The sequence below is a fragment of the Ambystoma mexicanum genome, chromosome 11 (genome assembly GCF_040938575.1).
Source record: "Ambystoma mexicanum isolate Mex_15411 chromosome 11, UKY_AmexF1_1, whole genome shotgun sequence".
NCBI classification, from domain to species: Eukaryota; Metazoa; Chordata; class Amphibia; order Caudata; family Ambystomatidae; genus Ambystoma; species Ambystoma mexicanum.
In genome coordinates, this window is record NC_090934.1 from 379,465,697 (window position 1) to 379,490,000 (window position 24,304).

The 24,304-nt window shown below is 46.1% G+C and overlaps 1 protein-coding gene across 3 annotated transcripts in view; it reads right to left on the reverse strand.

Moving 5' to 3' along the window:
* FNBP4 (formin binding protein 4) overlaps window positions 1-24,304 on the reverse strand; it is a 573,393-nt gene that overhangs the window by 215,138 nt on the left and 333,951 nt on the right. For 2 of the 3 annotated variants that reach the window (XM_069623086.1, XM_069623085.1), the window contains exon 15: window positions 15,217-15,361. The exons of the other annotated variant lie outside the window; for it this stretch is intronic. In XM_069623086.1, the coding sequence (XP_069479187.1) occupies window positions 15,217-15,361 (145 nt within the window). The remainder of the gene's footprint in view (window positions 1-15,216; window positions 15,362-24,304) is intronic. 3 annotated transcript variants of the gene reach the window in all.

The following is a 24,304-nucleotide window of genomic DNA, read 5'->3' on the forward strand; positions in this document are numbered from 1 at the left end:
GATCCGGACTCTTCAAAGAGGTTCCCGGGTGGATTGTCGTGAGGCCTCTGCCGAAAAGGAAGACAGTAGCCGTGGGATATGATCTCCAGAACCCACACATCTGAAGTAATGGCTCGCCACTACAAGATGCTGCACCAGCCACCCCCCCAAACCGGCGAACCATGAGACCTGGCCTCATGACTGAGTGGTAGCGGCTGCGGCGTTGCCTGAGGGCAAAGAGGCAACTCCCCGAGCGGCCTTGGAACCTCGAGTACCCTTGTTTCCACCTCTGGCACTCTTATGGTAGCCTCTGACTGCTAGCTCCTCTCACTTTACTGAAGGACGAGTAATAGCGAAAGGGACCTCCCCTCCATTGCTGTCCCCTAGGACGAAAAGGCGGAGGTTGGCGAACTGCAGCGCCCAACGACTTCGCTGCAGCTTTGGAGGTCTGCAACCTCTCAAGGCTCTCGTCAGCCTTGCTGCCAAAAAGATGTTCACCGTCAAAGGGTATGTTGAGGAGCCGGGACTGCACATCAGGAGCGAACCCAGACTTCTGCAACCAAGCAAACCTTCGTATTACGGTGCTCGCCGCCATGGACCGGCTGAGACAATCTGCCATGTCCAAACCCGACTAAACGGCCTCACACATGACATCCTTGCCATCCTGAACCATAGCAAGGAAACCATCCCGTTCGTCCCCTTCGGGAATACGTTCAGCCGCTAATGCAACACAGTTCCACAGAGTGTGTGTGAAACGAGACAGGACACATCGTTTGTCGTCCCTATCCGGAGGGATGGAAGGATACGACGCCTGCTTTGCCGGGGCCTTAGCCGCCTGCACCACCAAACTCTCCAGAGTGGGGTGCCTGGATAATTAGCAGGGGTCGCTACTAAGACTTGCCCACTGCCGGGACACTCTCCGGAGCAGTCCAAGCCGCCGCCGCCCTTCTCTGCAGAGCCATATGAAACGGCAAAACCGAGTCAGGGGGGTGGGGGGGTGGGGGACCAAGATCAAGAATGTCCATGAGATCATCCTGAACGAACTCCCCTGGGGGAGCTGACCAACCCAAGTACTCGGTGACCCAAGACATAAGGTGCCGATATGAAGAATCGGCATGAGTGCCAGGCTTCCGGCCTACAAAACTCCACTTCCGGAGAGGTGTCCAGTCCACGGGCATCATGCAGTAACTGCCTCAGGCCATCAAACTGGCTATGGCCCGATATAAGCTCATCTGGTACCGGAACCAAGCCGTCATCAGAGCCTTCATCACCCTCTGAAATGTACTCCAGGCGGGGAGAGGAAGACATCTGGGGACCAAAGTAGTGCCTGACCTTAGCCAGAGCCTTTCTAGGGGCTAACCCCGTGCCACGGGGCCCCTCCGACACCACTGCCTCGAAAGTTGTCGAGGGCGCTGAACGAGGCGGCTCCGGCAGAAACGGCATTGGGCGAATCGGCGTTGACAGCAACTGCAGCGCCGCCAGCATCGACACAGGCCTCGAAGCAGGAGCTCCGAGCGTGTCTCGACGACCTAGGCGCCGACAGCGTCGACGACCCCCTCGGAGGCGGAGTCTCGAGAGAAATCGTCGACGACCTCGGCGCCACAGGCGTCGACGTCTTCTTTGAAGACGTCACAGGATCACGCGGTCTCGAGCGCTTCGAGGACCGGGACCTGGAACGGGCATGGCGAGAACGGCTACCCTTGTGCGAGCGGGACCTCTCCCGCGAGCCGTGCCGACCACCCGAGCTCGAAGCCGTACGAGCGGTGTCTCTCGACCGGTGCCGACCGACCCCACTTGGAGGTGCGGACGGACCGGTGCCTAGCGATTCTTGAATCGCTAGCATCTGCTTCCCGAAGGAAGCCCATTCCTCCAGCGTCGCTTGCATGGAGGGATAAGCGACCCACCGTCAGGCGCATTCCTCGCAAGAGGACGGGGAAGGCGACCGACGCCGGCGCTTCCGGGAATGCCTCGAAGAGGCGGAGGAGTGGCGAGACCGACTCCTGGAAGGAGACCCACTGGACTTCCGACGATTACACGGATAGTCGCCCCTCGAGTCATCCGTCGAAAGCCCCGGAGACCTCGACTTCCGGGCCTTAGACACCCGACCTACCGACAGCTTCTTGCGGGAACGCAAGAAGGCCTTTGCCGTGAGCGGCTGGCAGTCGACAGTTGTCCGTACCGTGGGCCTCCCCGAGGCACCAGAGGCAGGCGTCGTGTGAGTCTGTGACCGACATCTTGGACCCACAGTCCCCGCATTTCTTGAAGCCCCTACGTGGGGTTGAAGACGAAGTAGAAGTCGCCACGAACAGGTCTTCACAAAAAAACAGAACAGGTTCAACGAACCGAGAAGAAAACAGCAAACTCCAAAGAGTCGAGGCGTACCGAGATTCACGAAGCGAACACGTTCGCAGAAAAAACGGAACTGAGGCTATGGGCGTTGTGCGTTCTACTTATCACATCGTCGGCCGTCGGAGCAGGTCCTCGGGGACGGCGCATCAACGTCATCGACGCAGGAGCCGAAGATTTTCCGAAGCAGCACAGCTGTGGACATTACCGGTCATAGATATCGAATATGTTGGAGGACCCAATTCCCTCGAATAAGCCTTCAGAAGGGGGCAATATAACAGTAACACTTGGGCGTTGAGTGACGGCATTGATCTACTTGTGCCACGAAGTTGCAGGGCGGTGTTTTAATCATAAAACTCTGCTTTCATGCCAGCCAGCTCCCCTCCACACAGCACTGTGAGCACTGGGCTCTTGCTGTCTAGCGGGAGGCAGAGCCGCTGAGGAACACGCAACGCGGTCACGTGACTTACCGGGGACATTTAAATTTGCCGTGAAGCCACCCTTGCGGCATAAGCCTTGCTGGCAGAAGGGTTGGTGCTGTTGGGCTGTTTGGGGTGGGTGGCTGCGGATTGCCGGAATACAGCAAGCTCAACTACTTAACCTCTGAGTAACCCGGCTATTGCTGATCCTTTCGTTTAATATTATGCTCAGGATTTTAACTTTTATACTGGCTCTCCTGCAAATGTATTAACCTTTACTTCACATCTGCTGTGTACTCCAGTTCTTGATAAAGCAACTTTGTACTGCTTACCTTCTTTTACACCAGAGACTACAGGGCCTGCATATTAGTATTGCAGACCCTTTGATCTGGTAATGTTTATCCAACTCTCAACAATATATCTACTCAATTATCTAACCTTGAGTCTGCTCATACCCATAATCTAACTTTAACCAGAGACTGCGGGGCTCATATATTCTGCCTTAATACGAGCCCTTTGATCTGGTGGTATTATTCCACGTCTGCTATTAGTGACTGATTTAAGGTCTACTTCATACCTCACCTAATATGAGGTCTGGTTTATGGAGCCAAACGGGATCTTCAATGCTTCCAGATGACATTTGATCAGATCCAGCTGGTAGCAGCCAGCCACTCCCAACTGGGGCTAAGCTTTTGTCACCTTCTACTGGCGAACAAATATCTTTTTGTGCCCCGCCTCCACCTGTGCAAACAATCTTTCCTCCAAAAGCAGGCACATCATCTACTCTCTCCATCCCCAATCCAGACAGTGACTTGTCTGGCGGCACCTATGCATAAAGCTTTGGTCCATAACTGACACTCTAGGTTCTTTTGCTATTCCTGCTACACCTAATGGGAAATTGCATTAAAAAACATCTGAAGTCGATCCAGCCGATCTTGGTGAAAACTATTCTGGACAACTATGTACTGAAAGCATCTTCTACAAGCACTGAAATTAAATTACCTAGAGCTTTCAGAGGTAATGCCATGCTAGACCATTCAGCTATGATCACCCAGGCTTTCTTTGGCGGCAATATTACCAATATCAGTATAATTGAATGCGCGGATAAAGCTATGACTTACCCCCTGCTGGTGCAACCCTTCCAAACTTGGCCCCACAGACCAGCAGTGGCTCGTCCCTAAATACTCCAACTGCTTTAACAAACATTATAGACTGTATAACTGAATAAATCAAACTTTGTGTGGGGGGAGTTTATCGGATGAAAATCAGAGACACTCCAACTCTCCAAGATTACATCATACTTTCCAAGATCTGGATGACCGTATTTGTCTTACCCACCCGACTGTTTCTGCTTTGAATGTGGTGCTTAGCTCATTTGTTGACCTATACGACAACATCAGGGCAGAACTTAAAAATTCTCAAAAGCTAATCACGGAACTAGATTAAAAAAAAAAAAAAATCGACTATTTGTACTGAAATTCTTGTAGATTTAACTAACAAAGTGGACTGGATTGGAGCTGAATTATCTCAAACTAATTGTGCAGAGCGATTTACCAGCATCTCAGGTGGACGTAACTCCTATTACAGCCGCACATTTACTTCCAACATTAACTGAGATGTTAATAAAGAATAATTCTTCCAAAAGAACATGAGTAATTTGACAATCTATCCACTTTGGAAGTCCCTACTGTTGCCTTATTGCAAACATCACTTAAGACCACATCTCCCGATTGCTCTATCATTAGGCCTGTAACCCCTCTATCCACAATTAACCATCTACAGAACATTGCTAACCTAAATCCCACAGCTAGCCAAGCGCCATTTGTTGCGACGGTGACTACTCAAGAAAGCATGAAGATTGGTGTCCTTAAGTCCTCGGTAACACGTAAACAATGTTTAATTAAGCAGAAAATGGCTACAAAAGGCCCTAATATACTGTTCGCTAAAAGCCCTGCAATTTCCCTATTTAAACCAAAATCAGGGTCAAATTTGGAGGGGCAGGGTAGCTCTGTAGCCAGCTCGCTTAAACCTAAAATTGTTGATTCTACTGCTCAAACTGACATCTTGCTTTTAGTAAATTTACATAAGTCTGGCATGCCGCAAAGGTGTAATTCACATAATCCTTTAGACTCCATAAAAAAAAGATTGCCTAGATGACTGATCGGTCTCTCCAACTGCGCCACTGCCAGCCGACTTAGTTCAGCATCAGGGATGTGTCCCTGGTAAATCAAGGACCTTTGAAGAAGCCCCTACTCTACCTAATGTGGCTCAGGCTATAATTTGATAAATGGCCAACGATATGTGGATACTAAGCCCGGACAGTTGTCTTCAATCTGGGGCCCCCTTAAAATCCCATGTCCTTCAAATAATCACCTCAATCATTCCTCGACTCCCGTTCCTCCTTTGGACTTCGCAATGGGGTGGGGGGAAGTTCCAGGCAGACAATAGTCCATCAGCATCCTCACATCCATCAATCTCCCTCACATTCATCAATCTCAGCGGTTATACCAGATTTGGTGGAACGACTGCACAAAACCCTGTCTAGGCCTTTGCAATTAGATAATGTGACACTGCAAGGTGTACACCCAAGAGGCTCCCAAACTCAACCTTTGGCCACTTTACAGAGACAAGAATGCAATAAAGCCATTAATAAGAAACAACTCCATTTTATCGAAATACAGTCTGTTGGAGCTGGAAGTACCGATCTGTCTAAATAGAGGTAATGTCCTGACTATCTTTTCAGATATGCCTGCCCTTTCTTTAATATCCTCTAAAGATATTGCTAGGGTGGCCTTTCCGGATCGAGAATGCCACAACATTAGCCTGATCCTTCTTTCCTCTCCTCTAGTTAAGGAATGGATTCTCACCCAAATGAAGCCCCTGCGGGAATTGGGCTTTAAGGTGGAATCCAGACGGTCCTGGGAAACAGTGTCCCAGGGATCCCTTATTCCACAGTTACCATCTAAATTGCTTGCGGTCCGCTCTTGTGACATTCAAGACACGATGGGCCCAAAGAATTTACCTCATCAGGATTTAGACGTCGATTGGGCTACTATCATCTCAACCATGTGGCAAAAACTCGTAGCCTAGGATGCTTTATTCTAGGACTGATTAATCGGGCATCTCAGAACTATGCCTTAAATCGTGGAACTAGAGAGGAAATCTACACTTGCTTTCAAATTTGGAATGTTTGTTGCTGCTAAGAGATGCTAACATACTTTGTTTACAAGAGACTTGGATGACCTCATCTCCTTACCTAGATGGCTTTCAAATTTTTGATCAGTATGCCAGACAGAATTCTGGGGGCAGACCCTCAGGAGGGCTAATTGTTGCGGTCGACAACTGTACAGGTCTAAAGGGTTTACTACTTCTTGGCCTACCCTTTGGGGCATTGGGTGGTGAGCTTACTTCTAGCAATGGAGATTTTAAATTCTTAATTGTTATTTATTGGCACAGTGGTAAGGGTGCAGCTGAATTGCTCGTGAGCACTGTCTTTCAGATTATCCTTGATTGTGTATTTGCCAATGATTCCGGTCATGTATTACTAGCAGGTGACCTAAACTGTGAGTGTTCTTTTGAGAAATCTCCATGGGAAATATGTGAGATGAACATGGTTAATCTACGCTGCTTTAAGTGAAAACAAGCAGGTTATATATGGTATGCCGGGTTGGGTAATATTGGCCTACATCCTTTGGTAGGCTACTCAAGCTCAAATTGATCATTCCACCTGGCACACCTGGCGGCGTGTCTTCTACTTCTATGCTTGACTATATTTTTGTCGAAGATTACCTATGTAAAAGATGCTTGCGGTTTGAAATGCATATGAATAACTGGAGCGATCATGGCAGCCTTAACAGCATCTTTGCAATAAATTATCTTCAGGGGACTCAGCACTCCGAGCTTCAGGTTACATCTAATTCATCTGGGTCTGCTGGACACCAAAAAATATTGACACTTTGAATTCTAACTTGAGGGTTAGGCTTAACCAGACTACTTATGACTGGGAAATGGCAACCTTCAATTCTGCAACTGTCATGACTCCTGTGCAGGCAGCGGTAGATGAATTGGGGAAACGGCTTGTATGCTCAGTCACCATTGATAGGCACACCCATTGCTATAACCCAGACTTAGGGTTAGCAAAGCTTACTAGAAACAGAGCCCTTAGGAGACTCAGACTATTGAATCTTGATATGACCACTAGCTCTACCCTCACTAGTAAGATCAAACAACGGTATAAAAACCTGTGCAAATCAATTAAGCATCGGATCCTGCAACAGGATTTCGAACTAATGATCCAGACCCTTATTAAGGCGAATGTGGGTGCATTCTGGCCCATTGTTATTGGACAAGATACTAAGCCGGCTACTGCCTTACTAAATCCGATTTTGGAACATGGCTGGCTGGATTTCTATACCAATAGATTTGCCGTCACACCACTGGAGATGTTGAAGGAGTAAGGCAGAAAAGATTTTACAATCCGCGTCTATCAGCGCAATCGGCCGATAATTTTTAGGGTCGGACCTGCTACCACATTTAAAGATTGGTATCACATTCGCTAATGACCACAAGTTTGGGCAGACTCCGGAAAGGAGAATGTCTCAACTCAAGGCATAAACGATTGGCCCATAGTTTAGGATCAGCCTTAAATGTATTGTTAGTTAAGCCATTCGGGCCTGGTGCTTTTGATCTTTTACACCTTTTAATGAGGTCCAAAATAGTGTCAATGTGGGGTTCCCATTTAAGGAAGGGGGCCTATAGGTATACACTCCACAAAATTACCATCTCCCTGCAAAATGGGTTGAGCATTAACCCCGCCAAAACTAAAATCCTTGCACTAATATTAACCCCGCCAAAACTAAAATCCTTGCACTATCTAAAGGATCCTTTAAGAAACAAAAATATTGGAATTTGGGGGGGGGGTGGGGTGGGACTAGGATATCAATATCTAATAGCTTTACCTATCTTGGCTATCATGTTGCGGCTAATAGAGGCTCCCGAGGGCAGATACATATGCTTTTGAATAAAGCTAAGACATTAGGAAATCAGATCCTTAAAATCGACTGTAAATATGGCCGTTTATTAAACCAGCCCACCTTTTCTTTGAAGGGAAAATAGCCCCTAAATTAACATATGGCCTGGAGCTATGTACGGGGTTAACCATTTCTAAACTTGATGCCATTGAAGGTGCCATTTGGAGACGGGTTCTCCTTTTACCAAATGCAGTCCCTTTGGATGCAATTCAATATGAACTAGGCTACATCGCCCTAAAAGCTCAGGTTTATTGGAAGATGTTCTTGCTTTATGCCAAACTTAAGGCTGCATTATCCAATACCCTATATGAACTTGTCGGAAGCAATATTGAATGCTCTGGCTTCCTAACTCATTTTAGTAATTTGGGTGGAACAATTCTTAGCAATATTGATTCTGACCCAGAGCAGTTAATAACTAATCTAACGAAAGTCAAAAAGAAATTGCAGGATTATGATTGGTGTACCACTATTGACTGCTTTCATTCATACAAATCTATGCTTCATTTAGCACACAAACACAAGAAAAGAGGGTCTCTTTCTTCAATCCAAACCATTTTCCCGAATCGAAATCACTGACATGTCCTGTTACGACTGCGTTGGAATATTCGTTGTTTGTGTATTCAAAGCACGCGAGAGGGCTTGGCAATTTCTGGTTTTATATGCAACCTTCAAATTAGATCACCACGGATGAACTGTATATATACATATACACACACACACACACACACACACCACAAGAATGGTCCATCGCATTCCATCTTAAATTTACCTTAACCTACACGATTATTGCCTATTGCTGCTTTTGGTTGTCTTCTGTTTTGCTATATATCCTACTGTGTAGGAGAGATTTGTATATGTATATGTATTGTAAACAAAAAAAAATTCTCATTTTTCTTTTCTATTTGTAAAGGTTTAATAAAACCATTTACAATTAAAAAAAAAACCAGTAACACTCAAATGCTCTTCAAAGATACTCTTAATGTTTCTAAATCATTAAGTACCCTTTGGGATGTCCCACAGACACTACCTACACCCTCAGGTGGAAGGAACACCAAACACATTCAAAGAGGGAAGAAGAGTCATTCAGGGAGCCAGGCTAAGCCAAAGACAATTTGAGCAAAAGTCTAGGTGAAACTGAAGCACTTCTCAGAGGTAGGTAAAAGTCTTGCAATGTTTTAAAAGTCTTTGTAGAAATAAGAATTCAAAGTAGGACCACAAGCTGTTTAGGCTTGTAAAGTAAAGAAGCCGTCAGCAACTCTACAGAGCAACCACAACAAGTCTCACCAACCGAGAACAAGTGTAGATACACAACAAGAGATACGTTCTCTAGACGGTACGGTACCTTTAGGTTGAAGAAAAGTGCAGCAGATTGTTAGGGAGAATTCTCAAAAATGTGCCAATTCCCTTCACCTTAGAGACTCCCAGCAACTTTGCTGGATTTTGAGGACTTGATTTTTTTAACCTGGTGGTGAGTGAGTATTAGGCAAAGTTTGAATGCAGTACCCTCTGGGACCACTACAAGCAACTAGGACTACAGGTGTAAGCAAACCAACCTTTGGTATAAGTCTGTACTACACAGTTTGGGTAGCGTGTTGAGCAGCCATGCTTATCTCAAGAGGGGAAATGTGAGCAGTAATGGTGTTACACAGAGGTCTACAATCGCAGGTGTTCAAATAAACTTACGCTCAAGGTTTCTTTGATAAATACTTATTAATTTATCTGTCAGTTACCTGGAGAGTGTGAGCCTTTTTCCCCCACTCTCTCATGTATTTTGATGTGCGTTTTACTCGTGTTTTGTTTGGTTATGGAGTTTAAACAACTCCATAGGCATCAACTTTTCATTTGTGTCACACAGCACCCTCAATGCAGGCTTTCCCAAAGTTTAAAAACCTTCTCTGGGATAAACTACTGTTTCCCAGAGTAAGTGAAGTGAAATTGACTTTACTAGTCTTTCAATTCCTAGACCCGTACACCCCATCTTACACTAGAGTGCTGGAGGGGTTACTTAGTATCCCCTGTGCCTAGATACTCATGTAGCAGTCAAATGCTAACCTTTCTCTCAGAAAGGCTGGTGGCAGTGGTTTTACAAGAAAGTACATGATTTTTCCCGACCGCAAACCTATCCTTGGCTCCGGTAACATTGAATAGCGGGAGCCATGTTTTCCAAGATGGCGTCTGAGCCCCCTCTGTAAAAAACAGGTCCCAGGCTTTTTCCGCCTTTTCTTTTTGGAAAGGTCCTTCTAGAGTTTGCCTCTTTGTGCCAAACCAGTTATGGTCCCTTTGTTTCTATGCCTTTGGCGAGCTTCAGGACTGAAGACCGCCCCTGGCGCCGGAGTGTGTGGGATGGGCAGGAAGTGAAGGAGGTGCCCAAAACTCCCTGTGCTTAGTTTCCTAGGAGACCCAAATGCACACTGGCATGATTGGCTGGCTGACTGGCAAGAACAGCCACCCTGCTGGGTGAATGGCAGCAAAGCTGGAATGAATGGGAGAAAACTGTTTAAAAGGCGAATCTCTTGGACTGAAAGGCAGAGTCGGTCACTGGAACGAAAGAACCGAAGACGAGATGGAAGAGGACGGCTGCTGCAACTACTGGACCGTTGGTTTGCCCGGTGGAGCCCTGCTGCTGGGCCGAATCGCCAAGTTCATCTCGACAGAGAAACCCCTTTGGTTCCATGTCATTTCATTGCCTGCCTTTTCATCCCCAGGCTTTTAAACGTGCACATTCCAGTGAATGTGCTCATCGTTTTCTTTTTTTGTTTTGTTACTCCCCCACTTATTTGCCATTGCTCACCCGCCCAAACTATTGTGTGTCCCCCCTAAAAAAATGTTATGAGCACATTCGATGGAATGTGCACTTTGAAAAGCCTGGGGATGAAAAGGCAGACTATGAAAGGACAACTTCTTCCTTTGAGTTGGTGGTATCAATCAACTCGTGAGCTACCTGGATACCATTCTCAGAGCTGTTTAGGATTAACCAGGAAGGAAGGACACCAGTTTGTGTGCTTGAAGAACAGAAACAGGAATCGGAGATTTGCCAACTTTGTGACCAGTCCCAGTGCAGGAGTCCCCCCTCCTCCTCGACGTCCTCCCTCTTGTCCCCACGACTGAGGCTCAGCAACAGCGAGATCTGCAGGAACTGCCAGGAACAGAGGTCTTCAGCTGCATATTTTTCTTCAAAATAAGGTACTGTGAAAACCCGACCTAGATAACTTACCTCTCACTGCGAAAGTGCGTACGTACAACTTGCAGGCCTATTCAGCTTGTGACCGGACATACAGCCCATTCTTCCATGAACTACTTGTAAGAACCGTGGCAAAGATTTTTCCGTTTTAAAGACCAGAACCGTTTTTACCTATACAAGACATTAGTCCATTGACTTTGGCCTACCTATTGCATTTAATCAACTCCTCTGGTGAACTCAAACTATTTGCACTGTTTCAAAGTATTTGTAATATTCGTTTTATTAACTTTTGCCTTTTTGTTCCCTCCTACTCCAATGCTAGCTGGCTCCTATTTCAAAGGAGCTCAACTGCTTAGTAATTAGTGTAGTATAACTTGTGTGATATTGGTTGCCTCATTTAGTGAATGCTTTATAAAATGATTGTGTAATAAATTAAGAAGTGTTTTTACCAAGAAACCTTGAGTATAAGTGTCTATCTGAATACTTGTCATTGTAGACCTTTGTGCAACACCCTTACAAGCTTACATTCCCTCTTGAGATAAGCCTGGCTGCTCAGCTCGCTACCAAAAACTGTGTGGTACAGACTTACACCATAGGTTGGTTTTGCTTACACCTGTAGTCATAGTTGTGGGTGGTGGTGGTCCCAGGGGATACTGCATGCAAACTCTGCCTAACAGCTCCTGAATCCCGCCAAAGGTGAAATGAAGAATGGACCTGTTTTGGTGCACAGAGAAAATCTGTAGGAGGACCTTTCCATAAAGACGTGGCAAAAAAAAGAAGACCGGGGACCATTTTGTCAAAAGACGACTTTGAAAAGGATGGCTCCTGCGGTTGCTTTAACGGAGCCACGAACGCAGCCCCCGGTAAATGCAAACCATGTTAGTTCAAAAGCCACTGCACCCAGCCATTCAGTGAGGAAAGAGTAACATAAAATGTTACATGAGAATCTAATCTAAGTAACCCCTCTAGTACTCTATTATAAGATAGTGTGTGCTGGGTCTAGAAAATTACAATGGTAAGTAAGGTCAATTTCACTTTACTGCTCTGGGAAACAGTAGTTTATCCCAGAGAAAGGGTCTAAACCTGGGGGAAATCTGAGAGACTTCCCTGTGTCACCACACTGAAGGTGCTGGGTGACAATGTAAAAGATGATGCCTATGTAGTTTGTCAGACTCCATAACCAAAAGAAACCATAGTATTTAAAAGTTCAAAGACCCAAAGTTTAGCAAAAGAGCTGGAGGTCTTTAAGGTGGAAGGAATTTAGCACTAAACTGAAAATTCTCCCCAACACGCGACAAACCAAAGTTGGTTTGTTTGTTCTTTTTGCCTTTGGCGGGATTCACAAGTGAAGGCCACCTCTGGCTCCAGGGTTTCTGGGTCAGTCAGGAAGTGAGGGAGGTGCCCAAAGCTCCCTGTGCTAAGTCTCCTAGGAGACCCAAATGCACTCTGATGATTGGCCAGCTGACTGTCCGGCAAGGACAGCCACCCTGCTGGGTGACTGACAGCTAGGCTGGAATGAATGGGAGGGACCTGAATAAAAAGGAGAGTCTTCTGGCTTGGAAGGCAGAGTCGACCACTGGACGAAGGAACCGAAGAATAACTTGAAGAGCACGCCTGCTGCAACTCCTGGACCGTTGGTTTGCCCAGTGAAGCCCTGCTGCAGTGCTGAAACGCCAAGTTCACATTGACAGAGAAGCCCCTGCACGGACGACTTCTCCCCTTGAGTTGGTGGGACCAATCAACATCAAAGTAAGCCACCTGGACATCCATCTCTGAGCCGGTTGAATTTCCAGAGTTGCTGCTAGAAACCGTATAGCCAGGGAGAGGAACACCATATTGTGTGTGTTGCTTTTAAGCTGGCCTGGAGCTTCAGGTAGATCCTCGGGACTACCAGGAAGCAGGACTGACCGAGCCTGAACCCCCAACAGAGTGCGGGACCCCAGAAGCAAGGAAAGTCCATCTTGACAGCCAGGAACCGCAGTGTTGCCCTTTAGATAGACACAGGGAGATGAAACACTGAAGCTGAAGTTTACCCGTTGCAAGTTTTGACAGGTCCCAGTGCATAGCAGGAGTCCAACGTCCTCCCTCTTGTCCCCACGACTGAGGCCCAGGAACAGGGATACCTGCAGAGCTGCACAGGAACAGAAGTCATCAGCTGCATCTTTTCTTCATTTCTAAGGTACTATAAAAAGTCAGAACTTACCTCTTACTGTAGAGTGCTTGCCACTTCTGCAACTCACAATTCTAATCAGCTTGTGGCCCTATATTTGATTCTTCTTTTCATCAAAGACTCCTAAGAACCTGTGTAAAGACCTTTCCATTTACTAACCAGAAGTGCTTCATACTATACAAGACTTTTGCCCATTGACTTTGGCTTAGCCTATTCAACTGAATGACTCTTCTAGGAAAATCTAAAAGTACTTGCCTGCTTAAGAATATTTGAGGTCTCTTGGTGTTCTAATAACCTTTGCCTTTTACCAACTTTTAAGAGTATTTAAATGGCAACAGTAAGATATTAATGTCCCCAGCGCCCTAGTTATTGAAGTCACCTGTGGGTGTAGGTTGTGTGTGTGGGCCATCCCAAAAGGGTCTTTACTGATTCAGAAACTAAGAGTGTACAGTATTTAAGTGCATTTGTGTGTTATTATATTGCTCCCTTCTGAAGAAGGCTTATTCTAACTTACTGATAAATTAATAATTGTTTATGCAAGAAACCTTGAGTGTAAGTTCATTTGAATACCTATAACTGTAAATCTCTAACTCCACTACAGCTCACAATGACCCCTCTTGAGATATGCCTGGCTACTCAACATGCTACCAGAACTGTGTAGTACAAGCTTATACACCAAACATTGTGTTTCCTATATCTGTAGTCAGTTGTGTGTAGTGGTCCTAGAGGGTACTGCATACAAACTTTGCCTAATAGAGTCCAAAGTTTAGTATGGATTCAGACTTTTGAAGACCATGCACCGCACAATGGCTCGAGGTCCCAGGGCATTGGCGATTTGCAGTCCAGGAAGGACACAGCAAGTCGAGGGATGGCTCAAAATGCAGGTCTTCTTGAGACAATTGGATCACACCAGCCTCTGGGTAGGAGTCGTCGCATTCAGGGCTCCCAGATCGATTGGCAGGAGTGTTACATCAGGCTCTGTTTACACAACAAGCTCTTTGGTCACTGGAAATCTCTCCAGGTGTCTTTTTTGAATCTTTCTCTTCAGTTTCAGCTCGAGTGGTCGGCTTGTCAGCAGCTTGCAGGCCCGGAATATTTAACATTAACTACAGCACAACTTCTGCAATCTATCCCTGCATTTTACAGAAAGGAACAGTCTGGGTGTTCAGTCAGGACATACTCCTCCCTCGCTTACTTCCTTCTCAGACACTGGAGCCTGGGCCGGGAATACAAAGGATTCCCACCAAGACAGAACTTCCACCAAGGTCGTTCCACCTAGAATGGCAGGGGAAGACCTGAGAAACATGGATACTTAAAAAGGGTGAAATGGTGTCCCTTCTGTGCATTACCAAGGCTGATTGAACAGCCTGCAAGCAATAGGACTAAAACATCACTAAGGTAAAATGACTGCCAGCAGCTATTCAAGTAAACTTGCAATTGGAACTAAAATGTTACATGTAAGTAGGAGAGGAGATACATTGTATCCCCCAGCAGTCCACATAAGGTAGGGGGTGCTGGCTCACTGTATAAAATGTAAAGGGGGGGATGAAACTCCCCTTTTACCTTTGGGATCAATAGTCCACCCAAGTATATTAAAAAGAAATTAACAGGGAAGTACAAAGGGGCTGCCCAGCCCAGGTTCAAAAGTTATAGGAAACTATAACTCCAGTCATACACTATGGAGAAACATAAAAAGGTCACCCATAAAAAGAGTAAAAGACTAGGTGAGATGAAAAAGATTACCCTTCAACTAGAGACAAGGTAAAATAATTACCAAGTCCAAGCAAAGAAATGTTATGGGGTTGACACAGGTCAGGAAGATTGATCATACATTTACAACTCTTACCCAACACAAGCACGCTTAATTCACTCCCACAGCCGCACTTAAGGGGCATGTTTATGTACCTTTGTGCCTAGACTGTACTCGCTACACTACCATAGCAAGAGCAGATATACATGCATGTGTAACATTTTGATGGTCAATGTGGTGCAAGTGAATAGTATATAAAACCACCATGGGAATAATGCTGCATAATTAAAAAATGAAGAGTATGAGAAGTGCAAAAAATGCAGCAACCTGAAGTGTATTACCTGTAGAGACACCAGACTGGCTGTAGAGAATGGGACAGCTTCCAATAGTGGCCGAACGCTGGTCTGAACCAGCAGAGATTTCAGCAGCTTTCCTTTTTACAGCTTTAGTTGAAGGTGTACTTGTGCTGGTGGATTCAGTGGAATTCTGAAAGCACAAAAATGTGTGAATTTGGAATGCAATCTTCCTTTAAGTACTTTGAAAAGGTAAAAGAGCACCAGACAACTAACAGTTAAAGTCCTGAGTAGGTCACTTCACAGCACAATTAAGAGATCTCAAATAAAAGGCAGAGCATTTATACGATAAAATGGTTACCTAGCGTTAACAATTAGAATGAAAACCCTTTTGTTATGAAGAGAGCATCCACCAATTAAAAGGTGCAGATTATTTGCTTTTAAACAGAAATTAACACATTAAAGGAATTAATTTTGAACAACCTGTATCCCTCAGGTTTATGGGTTTAATATACCTGGCACTCTACACAGGTATGAATTAATAAATATTATAGATTGAACAAACACTATGAGAATTGTTTCCTTTCTGCTTATTTGGTACAACCGGGATGCAAATTCTTCATCCAAAAACACGTGAGTGTTCCATGTTAGGTTAGATTTTTATTTGTATGATAAACCTCCCTTACATGCGAGACCCCCAGCACTTTTTGCTGTACGTACAGATTATTTTTCTATGTTCCTTAGTGAGTGGGAATCTTTTTCCCCACTCACACTTTTTTAATCTTTTCATGGGTGTCCTTTTTATGACTTTCCATACTTTATTTTTGCAATGATACTATCCTGTAACTTTTTGGGCATTTGGATTTTCCTATTGCGGCACACATCACTCTTGTGCCGTATTGCTAGGTTGAGCCCTGGGCCCTCTGCCCCCTTTTACTTTCTCTTGGGTTCCCTGTGTGAACTACTGCTCCTAATGTTAGGTAAGAATTAGTGCAGTCCAACCGGTGTGGGACTGCACAAGACATTTCTTATTAGGTACCACACCTATTAATAAAGGCCTGTATTACACAAGATGGTAGTGACACGGAGCAGCCAGGCTTATCTTGAGAGGTAATGTGAGCTGTGTAATGAAACCAGTAAATAAAAGTATCCAAGTAAACACGTACACACTTAAAGTTATATGACATGCATTACTTATCGTAAAAGCATTTCTGATGATTCCATCTGCTTAGATTCACATGCTGTGCATAGTCCGACATCAAGTGGTCACTGCGAAGTATTGCATTTTGTTTTTCGTAGTCGAACAGGGGACATCGGCATAGGCGTGTCTGTAATAATATCCCTATAGTGATGTGCAGTGTACCCAACATCCCTCACGCGTCGAGGTCCCTCTATTTTTTCCTCGCCCTGAGGGAGCCTTCTAGGCGTGAGTGAATACATAAAAGAGAGAAAGTAATAAGATGTCTATGGTTCTTCCATCCGAGCGGGGAAGGAAGGGTGGGCGCATGTGAATCTAAGCAGATACAACCATCAGAAATGCTTTCACGGTAAGTAATGCATGTCTTCTGATGTTTGTTAATCTGCTTAGAATCACATGCTGTGCATAGACTAGCAAGCAGGACCCCGAGTTGGAGGTGGGTTGTGAGAAGGAACAGTAGAGAAAAGAGGTCTTAATACTGTTTGTCCCACCTGGGAATCAGATCTAGAATGGGCATCAAGATCGTAGTGTTTTGTACAGGTGTGTACAGAACTCAAGGTTGCCGCTTTGCAAATGGACTCCAGGGGGACATTTGCAATGAATGCTATGGAAGCCCCAGTGCCTTCGAGTAGAATGTGCTCTTGGCTTGAAGGGTAAAACGAAGGGCGGTCTGGGAATCTCTCTACCAGCACGAACACAGCCCAATGACCTGTTCTTGGGTGAATAACCCCTGCGAGAGACTCGACCAAGTCTTTAGCTCACTGTCCCTTTCACAGAGAAGAAATGGCTTAAAGGGTAGTTCTCTCTTGGCAAGAGAGAAACGGAGTGATGCATTGGACAATCCATCTAGATATAGTGGACTTTGGAACTGCATCTCCTTCTCTTCCTGCCGCCACAGAGAAAGAACCGATTAGTCTTACTCAGTGGTCTAGTTCTTTCCATATAAAACAGAACCTCTCTGCACACATCAAGTCTGTGCAGGCTTTTTTCTCCCAAGTTTGCTGGGTTTTGAAAGAACGTTGGTAGTTCTATAGACTGGTTGACATGGAATTTCGAATTGAATTTAGGTGCAAACCTAGGATGTGTGCGTAGAACCACCTTATCCTTGTGAACTGTTACAAAGGGGTCTAGTATAGAGAGCGTTTGTAGTTCACTTACTCTCCTAATGGAGGTGATAGCTATTAAGAAAGCAGTTTTAAGAGTGAGGTTCTTAAGTGTTGCTTTGTGCATGGGTTCGAAGGGGGAGCCCATGAGCCTGGTTAGTAGCATGTTTAGGTCACATCCGGGAGCTATGTTAGATACAGGAGGGTGGATCCTCTTTACTCCCTCCATGAAGGCTTTAATAACGAACTTTCCACCATGAGACCTTATGTTGAGACGTGGTGTATGCGGAAAGTGCAGCTAGATGAACTTTAATAGAATTAAAGACTAACCCTGAGTCTAAGTGAGTCAGGTAAAGAACAATCTGTGTGGGAGAGCAGTCAACGGGGTTGATGCTCTTTCCTCTACACCATATGACGAACCGTTTCCACTTGCTGGAGTAGCAGTAACGAGTGTTCGGTTTCCTTGCTTTTCTAAGGATGTCCATGCATCTTTGAGAGAGCTGCAAATGTCCAAATTCTATGACCTCAGGAGCCAGGCTGCTAAGTTCAGGGTCTGTGGGCATGGGTGCAGCGTTTTGCCCCTGTCCTGTGACAGCATGTTGTACGGGCAGGGTAGTTTCACCGGTGGAGACAGTGACATTTCCATTAGGTGAGCGAACCAGGGTTGTCGGGCCCATTAGGGGCCACTAGTATCATGGTAACTGGTTCCTGGTGCATCTTGTGCACTACCTTGTTGAGAAGGGGAGTCGGGGGGGGGAGAGGGGTGAGGGGGGCGTAAACAAATTTCCCTGACCAGGTTATCCAGAGACCATTCCCCTTGGAGCGGTTCTGGGGGTACCTGGAGGCGTAATCTTGGCATTGGGTGTTCTCCAGAGTTGCGAACAGATCTATGTCTGGGAAGCCCCATAGTGCAGAGGGAAGTCTCTGCTGAGTTTGTCCGCCAGCAGATTGAGTTCCCCTGGTACATGTTGTGATAACAGGAACATGTGTTTGAAAGTCCACTTCCAGATGTTCTGGGACAGCTTGGACAGTCCTGGAGAGTGAGTGCCCCCCTTGTTTGTTCAGGTAGTACATGGCTGTGGTGCTGTCTGTGAGGACCAACACTGTCTTCCCTTGAAGGTGTGCCTGGAAAGCCTTCAGTGCCTTGAAGACCGCCAGTAGTTCCAACAAATGTATGTGTTTGGACACCACACTCGGAGTCCAAACTCTGTGTGCAGTCTGATGGGATAGGAGAGTCCCCCATCCTGTGAGGGATGCGTCTGTGGTTAGAGTGGCTTCCACTGCGGGGGTGGCGAATGGTTTCCCCATTACAAGGTTTTCCTTTGACCACCACTGCAGCGAGAGAACCAAGGCCTGCGAGACCACCACTAGATCGTCCCATTGTCCGCTGACCTGATACCACTGGCTGTTGAGCCACTCTTGCATTGGGCGCAGTCGCGCTACCAACTATATACATGACGCCATCATTCCTAGCAAACGCATTGCCTTGCGTACCGTCACCTCTCGACCGGCTACATATTGAGGGATCTGAAACAGCATATTTTGTACCCTCTCGTTGGAGGGGAAGACGAGGCCGTCCTTTGTTCGAATTAGAGCCCCTAGGAATTGCTTGACCTGGCTGGGGTCTAGGCTGGACTTCTTCTCGTTGATGGAGAAGCCCAGTTGGAACAAAAGGTCTACAGTCTTTTGGGTATTTGAGAAGCAGGTCTCGTATGAATCCCTGGTTATGAGCCAATCGTCGAGGTAAGGGTATATTGGGATGGACAACTTGCACAGGTGGCCGCTACCACTGCCAGTACTTTCGTGAATACCCTCGGCGCTGACGCTATGCCGAAGGGTAGCACTCTGAACTGGTAGTGTTTGCCCTCTGTCATGAACCTGAGGTATTTTCTGTGCGCTGGCAACATTAAAATATGAAAGTATGCATCTTTCATGTCAGGTGTTGTCATGTAATCTCCCTGTGAAAGCAGGGGGATTACCTCCTGTAGGGTCACCATACGAAATTTTTGAGGTTTGAAAAATAGTACAGGGCACATGGTTAAGTCCTTTTTGGGTACAAGGAAGTGCACTGAATAAAAACCCTCCGTTAACTGATAGAGGCACGACTTCTATTGCTCCTTTTTCTAGTAGCAGTTGGACTTCTTGAAGGATGTCGAGGTGCTCTGGTGATGGGCGTCTTCCGCTTGGGGGTCTGTACGTGTGGCAACGACTGAATTCTGTGCAGTACCCGTGGGCTATAGTTGACATTAGCCAGCGGTCTGTTATACCCTCCCATGCTGGTAGAAAAGATGTTAACCTGCCCCCGACCGGCGACGCATGGGAGGGGACCCAAACCTTCGGGTCATTTGGTGGTGGAGCCAGGGAGCGAGTTCGTAGGGGCTCAGGGACTTCTCCGAGGTCTTGGCGTAACTTTCCCCATGGGGCATCAGCATAGCTTGCCAGTAAGGTATTATTGGCAATTCTGGTGGAATGGTGGAAAAAGCTGCCTGGGCTGTAATCCTCTTTCACAGGGCGTAAAGCTTCATTCCTGCTTTGTCTGGGGGCGCTTCGCTAGTAGATAGCAGAATACCTGCCCTTTTCCTTGTGGTTGTTACTACCAACGAATCGGGTATTGAATGACCCTTAATGTATAATGGGTCAGAGGGTGAGGGACTAAACAGTTTCTCAATTCTAGGGTTGACCCCTCTAACCAATGCAGGTGTTGATAACAATGGAATAAGTCGTCTTTTGACGGAGGTGAAAAGGGGAATGGCCTGGCTAGTAGGTGGTTTCTCCTTGATTTTTTCTACAAAATCTATCTAAGGAGTAATTTCCCCTGTATCAATCTCAAAGTGTGCTGCTACTTTCCTTAGTAGCGCATTGAAAGCGCATCGATAGGTGACGGATTTCTGACTGGTGTGGTTTGAGGAGAGGACAGGTTTAGAACGTCAGATTCTGTCGACGCTCCTGGGAACTGCCAGGGCTGTGAGCCACCTCCATCTGGGTCTTCAAAACCTTCTTCTAGGTTTTGTTGATCTTCAATATTTAAGAACTCCTCATCCTCTTGGAAGGGAGTGTCTTCTTCAGTGAGGTCATATGCATTAACACCCTCTTGGAGTGGGTTAAATAGTCTTGGGTATTTATCCCTAGGTTTTTCAAGAAGTCCCTCTCTTGATCTTTTGGGTGTTACATGTGCAGGGGTGGACATGAACGTATCCAGCTTATCCATACATGATTGGAATCTTTCTAACGTCCATTGGGGTAACCCAGAACGCTCTGGAGGCATAAAAGGAAGCTCTTCCGCCTGTAGCCATCTAGCTCTTTCCTACGTCGAGTATAAACTCCACTCACCCTCTGAGAAGCCTTCTCGTGGGCAAGGTCTTTCCTTCGACATAGGAGGAGGGTCCTGTCTGCCTTCCGATTGTCTTGGCATCTCTCTGGCTTTGTGAGCGGGGCTCTGCAAATCCTTTGCTGCCCATCTCGGAGCATCAATGGAGACTATTCGAGCCAAGCTCTCAACGACTAAACTGTCCGTCGAGGGTTCAACTGGCATTGTGTTGGGAGGTGCCGAGGCCTTGTCGCCGACGGGCACTCTCTTACGAGGCGTGTCGTCAGTTGTTTTGGTGGTAGCGCCCTTATCTGTGGACAGCCTAGTCGCAGGTTGCGGGGAGGGCTTACGACCCTTATGGTCGGCGGAGGCCGCTGGTAGGCTTGGCGACTGTTGGCGCTCGGGCTTTCTTCGACGAAGAAGTGCCATGGGTTGCGTGTTTATCTTTACGTTTCTTGTGTGAGTCAGTGTCGCCGGGGTGTACATCCCCATAAGTAGGGTGTAAGCTGAACTTGTCGGGGCCGGAGACAGACACGGCGGAGCGGGAGCGCTCCCTAGAGTGGTCTACAACCTCCGATACGGAGGTAGTGTTATCACTGTCCTCGTCACATTCGGCAGCGGGTAAGGAATCAGCTCTAGACATAGCGTAGGCTGCCCACCTCTTGACCCTGCGGTCCTTTAAAGTCTTTGGGCGAAGAGGTTTACAGGCCACACAGCCGTCTTCTTTGTGGTCAAGGGGTAAGCAACGGTTACACCGCTTATGCTTATCCTTCCACGTGAATTTGCCCTTACAGCGCGGGCGAAATCTAAAAGGAGTCCTCTCCATAGCGGAGGATACAGTTAAAAGTGATAACGACCCCAAAGGAACAGGGGGGTGAAAGAGAAAGGCATTCTTAGAAAGAAACAAAAGTGTCCCACGAACCCCAGTATCCCTACTGTATAGGCTGGTGAGGACTGGCCACATGTTCGGCAGCGTCGAAGGATCGCCTCCGTCGAAATCACCGCCGTCGAAGGTCTTATTCGGCGGTGAAACAATTTAGCCGAAGGAGGGACTGATTGAATGTTATTTTAAATAAACAACGACCAAGGGGTCGAATAAATGGTATTAGCAATTTTCTCCAACGAGCTCTGCATTAGTGCGACCAGATTCTGGGCGGAAAAAAACAATCTGAGGGACCGACACGTGAGGGATGTTGGGTACACAGCACGTCACTATAGTAATAGCATTACAGACACGCCTATGTCGACGTCCCCTTTTAGACTACGAAAAACAAAATGCAATACTCTGCAGTGACCACTGGATGTCGGATTATGCACAGCATGTGATTCTAAGCAGATTAAACATCAGAAAATACATTTATACACACAAATATTTAAAGTATTCTGTAAAAAGCAGTAATTAGCTGTAACATTAATACCAAGCTAGGATTCAATTAAAAAAAGTGAGCAATAAAGCAGATGAGTAATTCAATCATATGTTACACATGGTCCAGCACCCGGAGGTGACGTCATTTGAGGTCACTATACCATTTATATAGTATCACCTTTGCAGTATTGAGTTTAAGGAAGGAAAGGTTAGGGTTGGATCAGAACACACTGATATAAGAACAGATGGATTCTCCCAAAGGGATGCAGGCAGTCTATTATACCAGCATTAAAATGTTATACATTTAAAACCTGTAAGGGAGCAATCACTGCCCAAGCCAATGGGTTCAAAAGGGGGCCTTTAGGGAGCCAGGACAGCGAAAGTCAATGGGCAAAGTCAAAGTTCTGATGCTCTTCTTAGAAATATGTTCATAATAGTCCATGTTCAAAGGAGAAATCACAGCCACTCAAGAGGAATCACCTTTGGAAAGCACAAGCTGTAAGGCCAATGCAAGAGGTCATCTTAATGTAGAGTTAAATCGCACCGCAAGATAAAACAGCAACCTAAATGGCAAAAGGATTAAATACCCAAAGTACCTTTGAGATGAAGAAAGTGTTCCAGCCGGGTGCCTTGATAGGCAGAGTTTGCATGCAGTACTCTCTGGGACCACTACACACAACTAGGACTACAGGTATAAGCAAAACCAACCTTTGGTATAAGTCTGTACTACACAGTTTTTTGGTAGCGGAGCTGAGCAGCCAGGCTGATCTCAAGAGGGAATGTGAGCAGTAATGAAGTTACACAGGTCTACAATCACAGGTGTTCAAATAAACTTACACTCAAGGTTTCTTTGTTAAATACTTAGTTTAATAAATTAATGTCAGTTATAAAACATTCATAAGGAGGCAATATAATCACACAAATATACTTCAGTACAGTTCACTCTAAGTTTGAGGCATTCAGAATACTTTGGAGGAGCGAAAAGGCATAGGTTATCAGAACATAGAAAGAAGTTATTTCTTAGGCAGTGCAGATATTTTGAGTTCACATGAAAAGTCAATTCAATAAGCGAAAAGTCTCTGCAAAAGTTCTTAAGAATAGTTTGTAGCAAGAAGAATCAGGTTGGTCACAAGCTGATTAGGCCTATGAGTTGAGAACATTTCACGCACTTACTCTGAGTCTGGGTTTACAGTACTGTTACAAATTAAGAAAAAGAAGCAGCTGGTGACCTCTATTCCTGGCAGTTCCTGCAGATCTCGATGTTCCTGGGCCTCAGTCATGGGGAGAAAAGGGAGGATTGTCGTAGGACTCCTGCACTGGGACTAGTTAAAAAGCTGGGAACTGGCAATTCTTCAATTCTGGTAGCTGTAGTCCAGCACACAAGCTGGTGTCCCTCTCCCTGGTTATTCTGCAGCACTCTGAGGAAAATACAACCAGCTCTGAGAATGGCATCCAGGTGGCTTAGTGTCGAGTTGATTGGTACCACCAACTCAAAGGGAGAAGACGACGCTGCAGGGCTTCTCTGTCGAGATGGCCTTAGCTATTCAAACCTGCAGCAGGGCTTTACCGGGCAAACCAACAGTCCAGGAGTTGCAGCAGCCCTCTTCCAGCTCGTTTTCGGTTCTCTCATTCCAGTGGTCGACTGCCTTCCAAGCCAAGAGACTCTACTTTTATTCAGTTCTCTCCCATTCATTCCAGCCTCGCTGCCACTCACCCAGCAGGGCGGCTGTCCTTTCCGGACAGTCAGCCAGCCAATCACCAGAGAGTGCATTTGGGTCTCCTAGAAGACTAAGCACAGCGAGTTTCGGGCACCTCCCTCAAATACGACTTGGATCTGTTTTTACCGTGGGGGCTCAGAAGCCATCTTGAAAAACATGGCACCCGCTTTTTAACGCTACTGATGTTCGCGGTCGGGAAAAATCATGGTAGTTTGTTGTAAAACCACTGCCACCAGCTATTTCGAGGGGGAAAGGGTAGCATTTGACTGCTACAGGAGTATCTAGACACAGGGGATACCAAGTAACCCCTCCAGGACTCCATTAGGTGTGCTGGGTCTAGGAATTTAAAGACTAGCAAAATCAATTTGACTTTACTTACTCTGGGAAACAGTAGTTCATCCTAGAGAAGGTATTTAAACCTTGGGAAAGCCTGAAAAGGTTTCC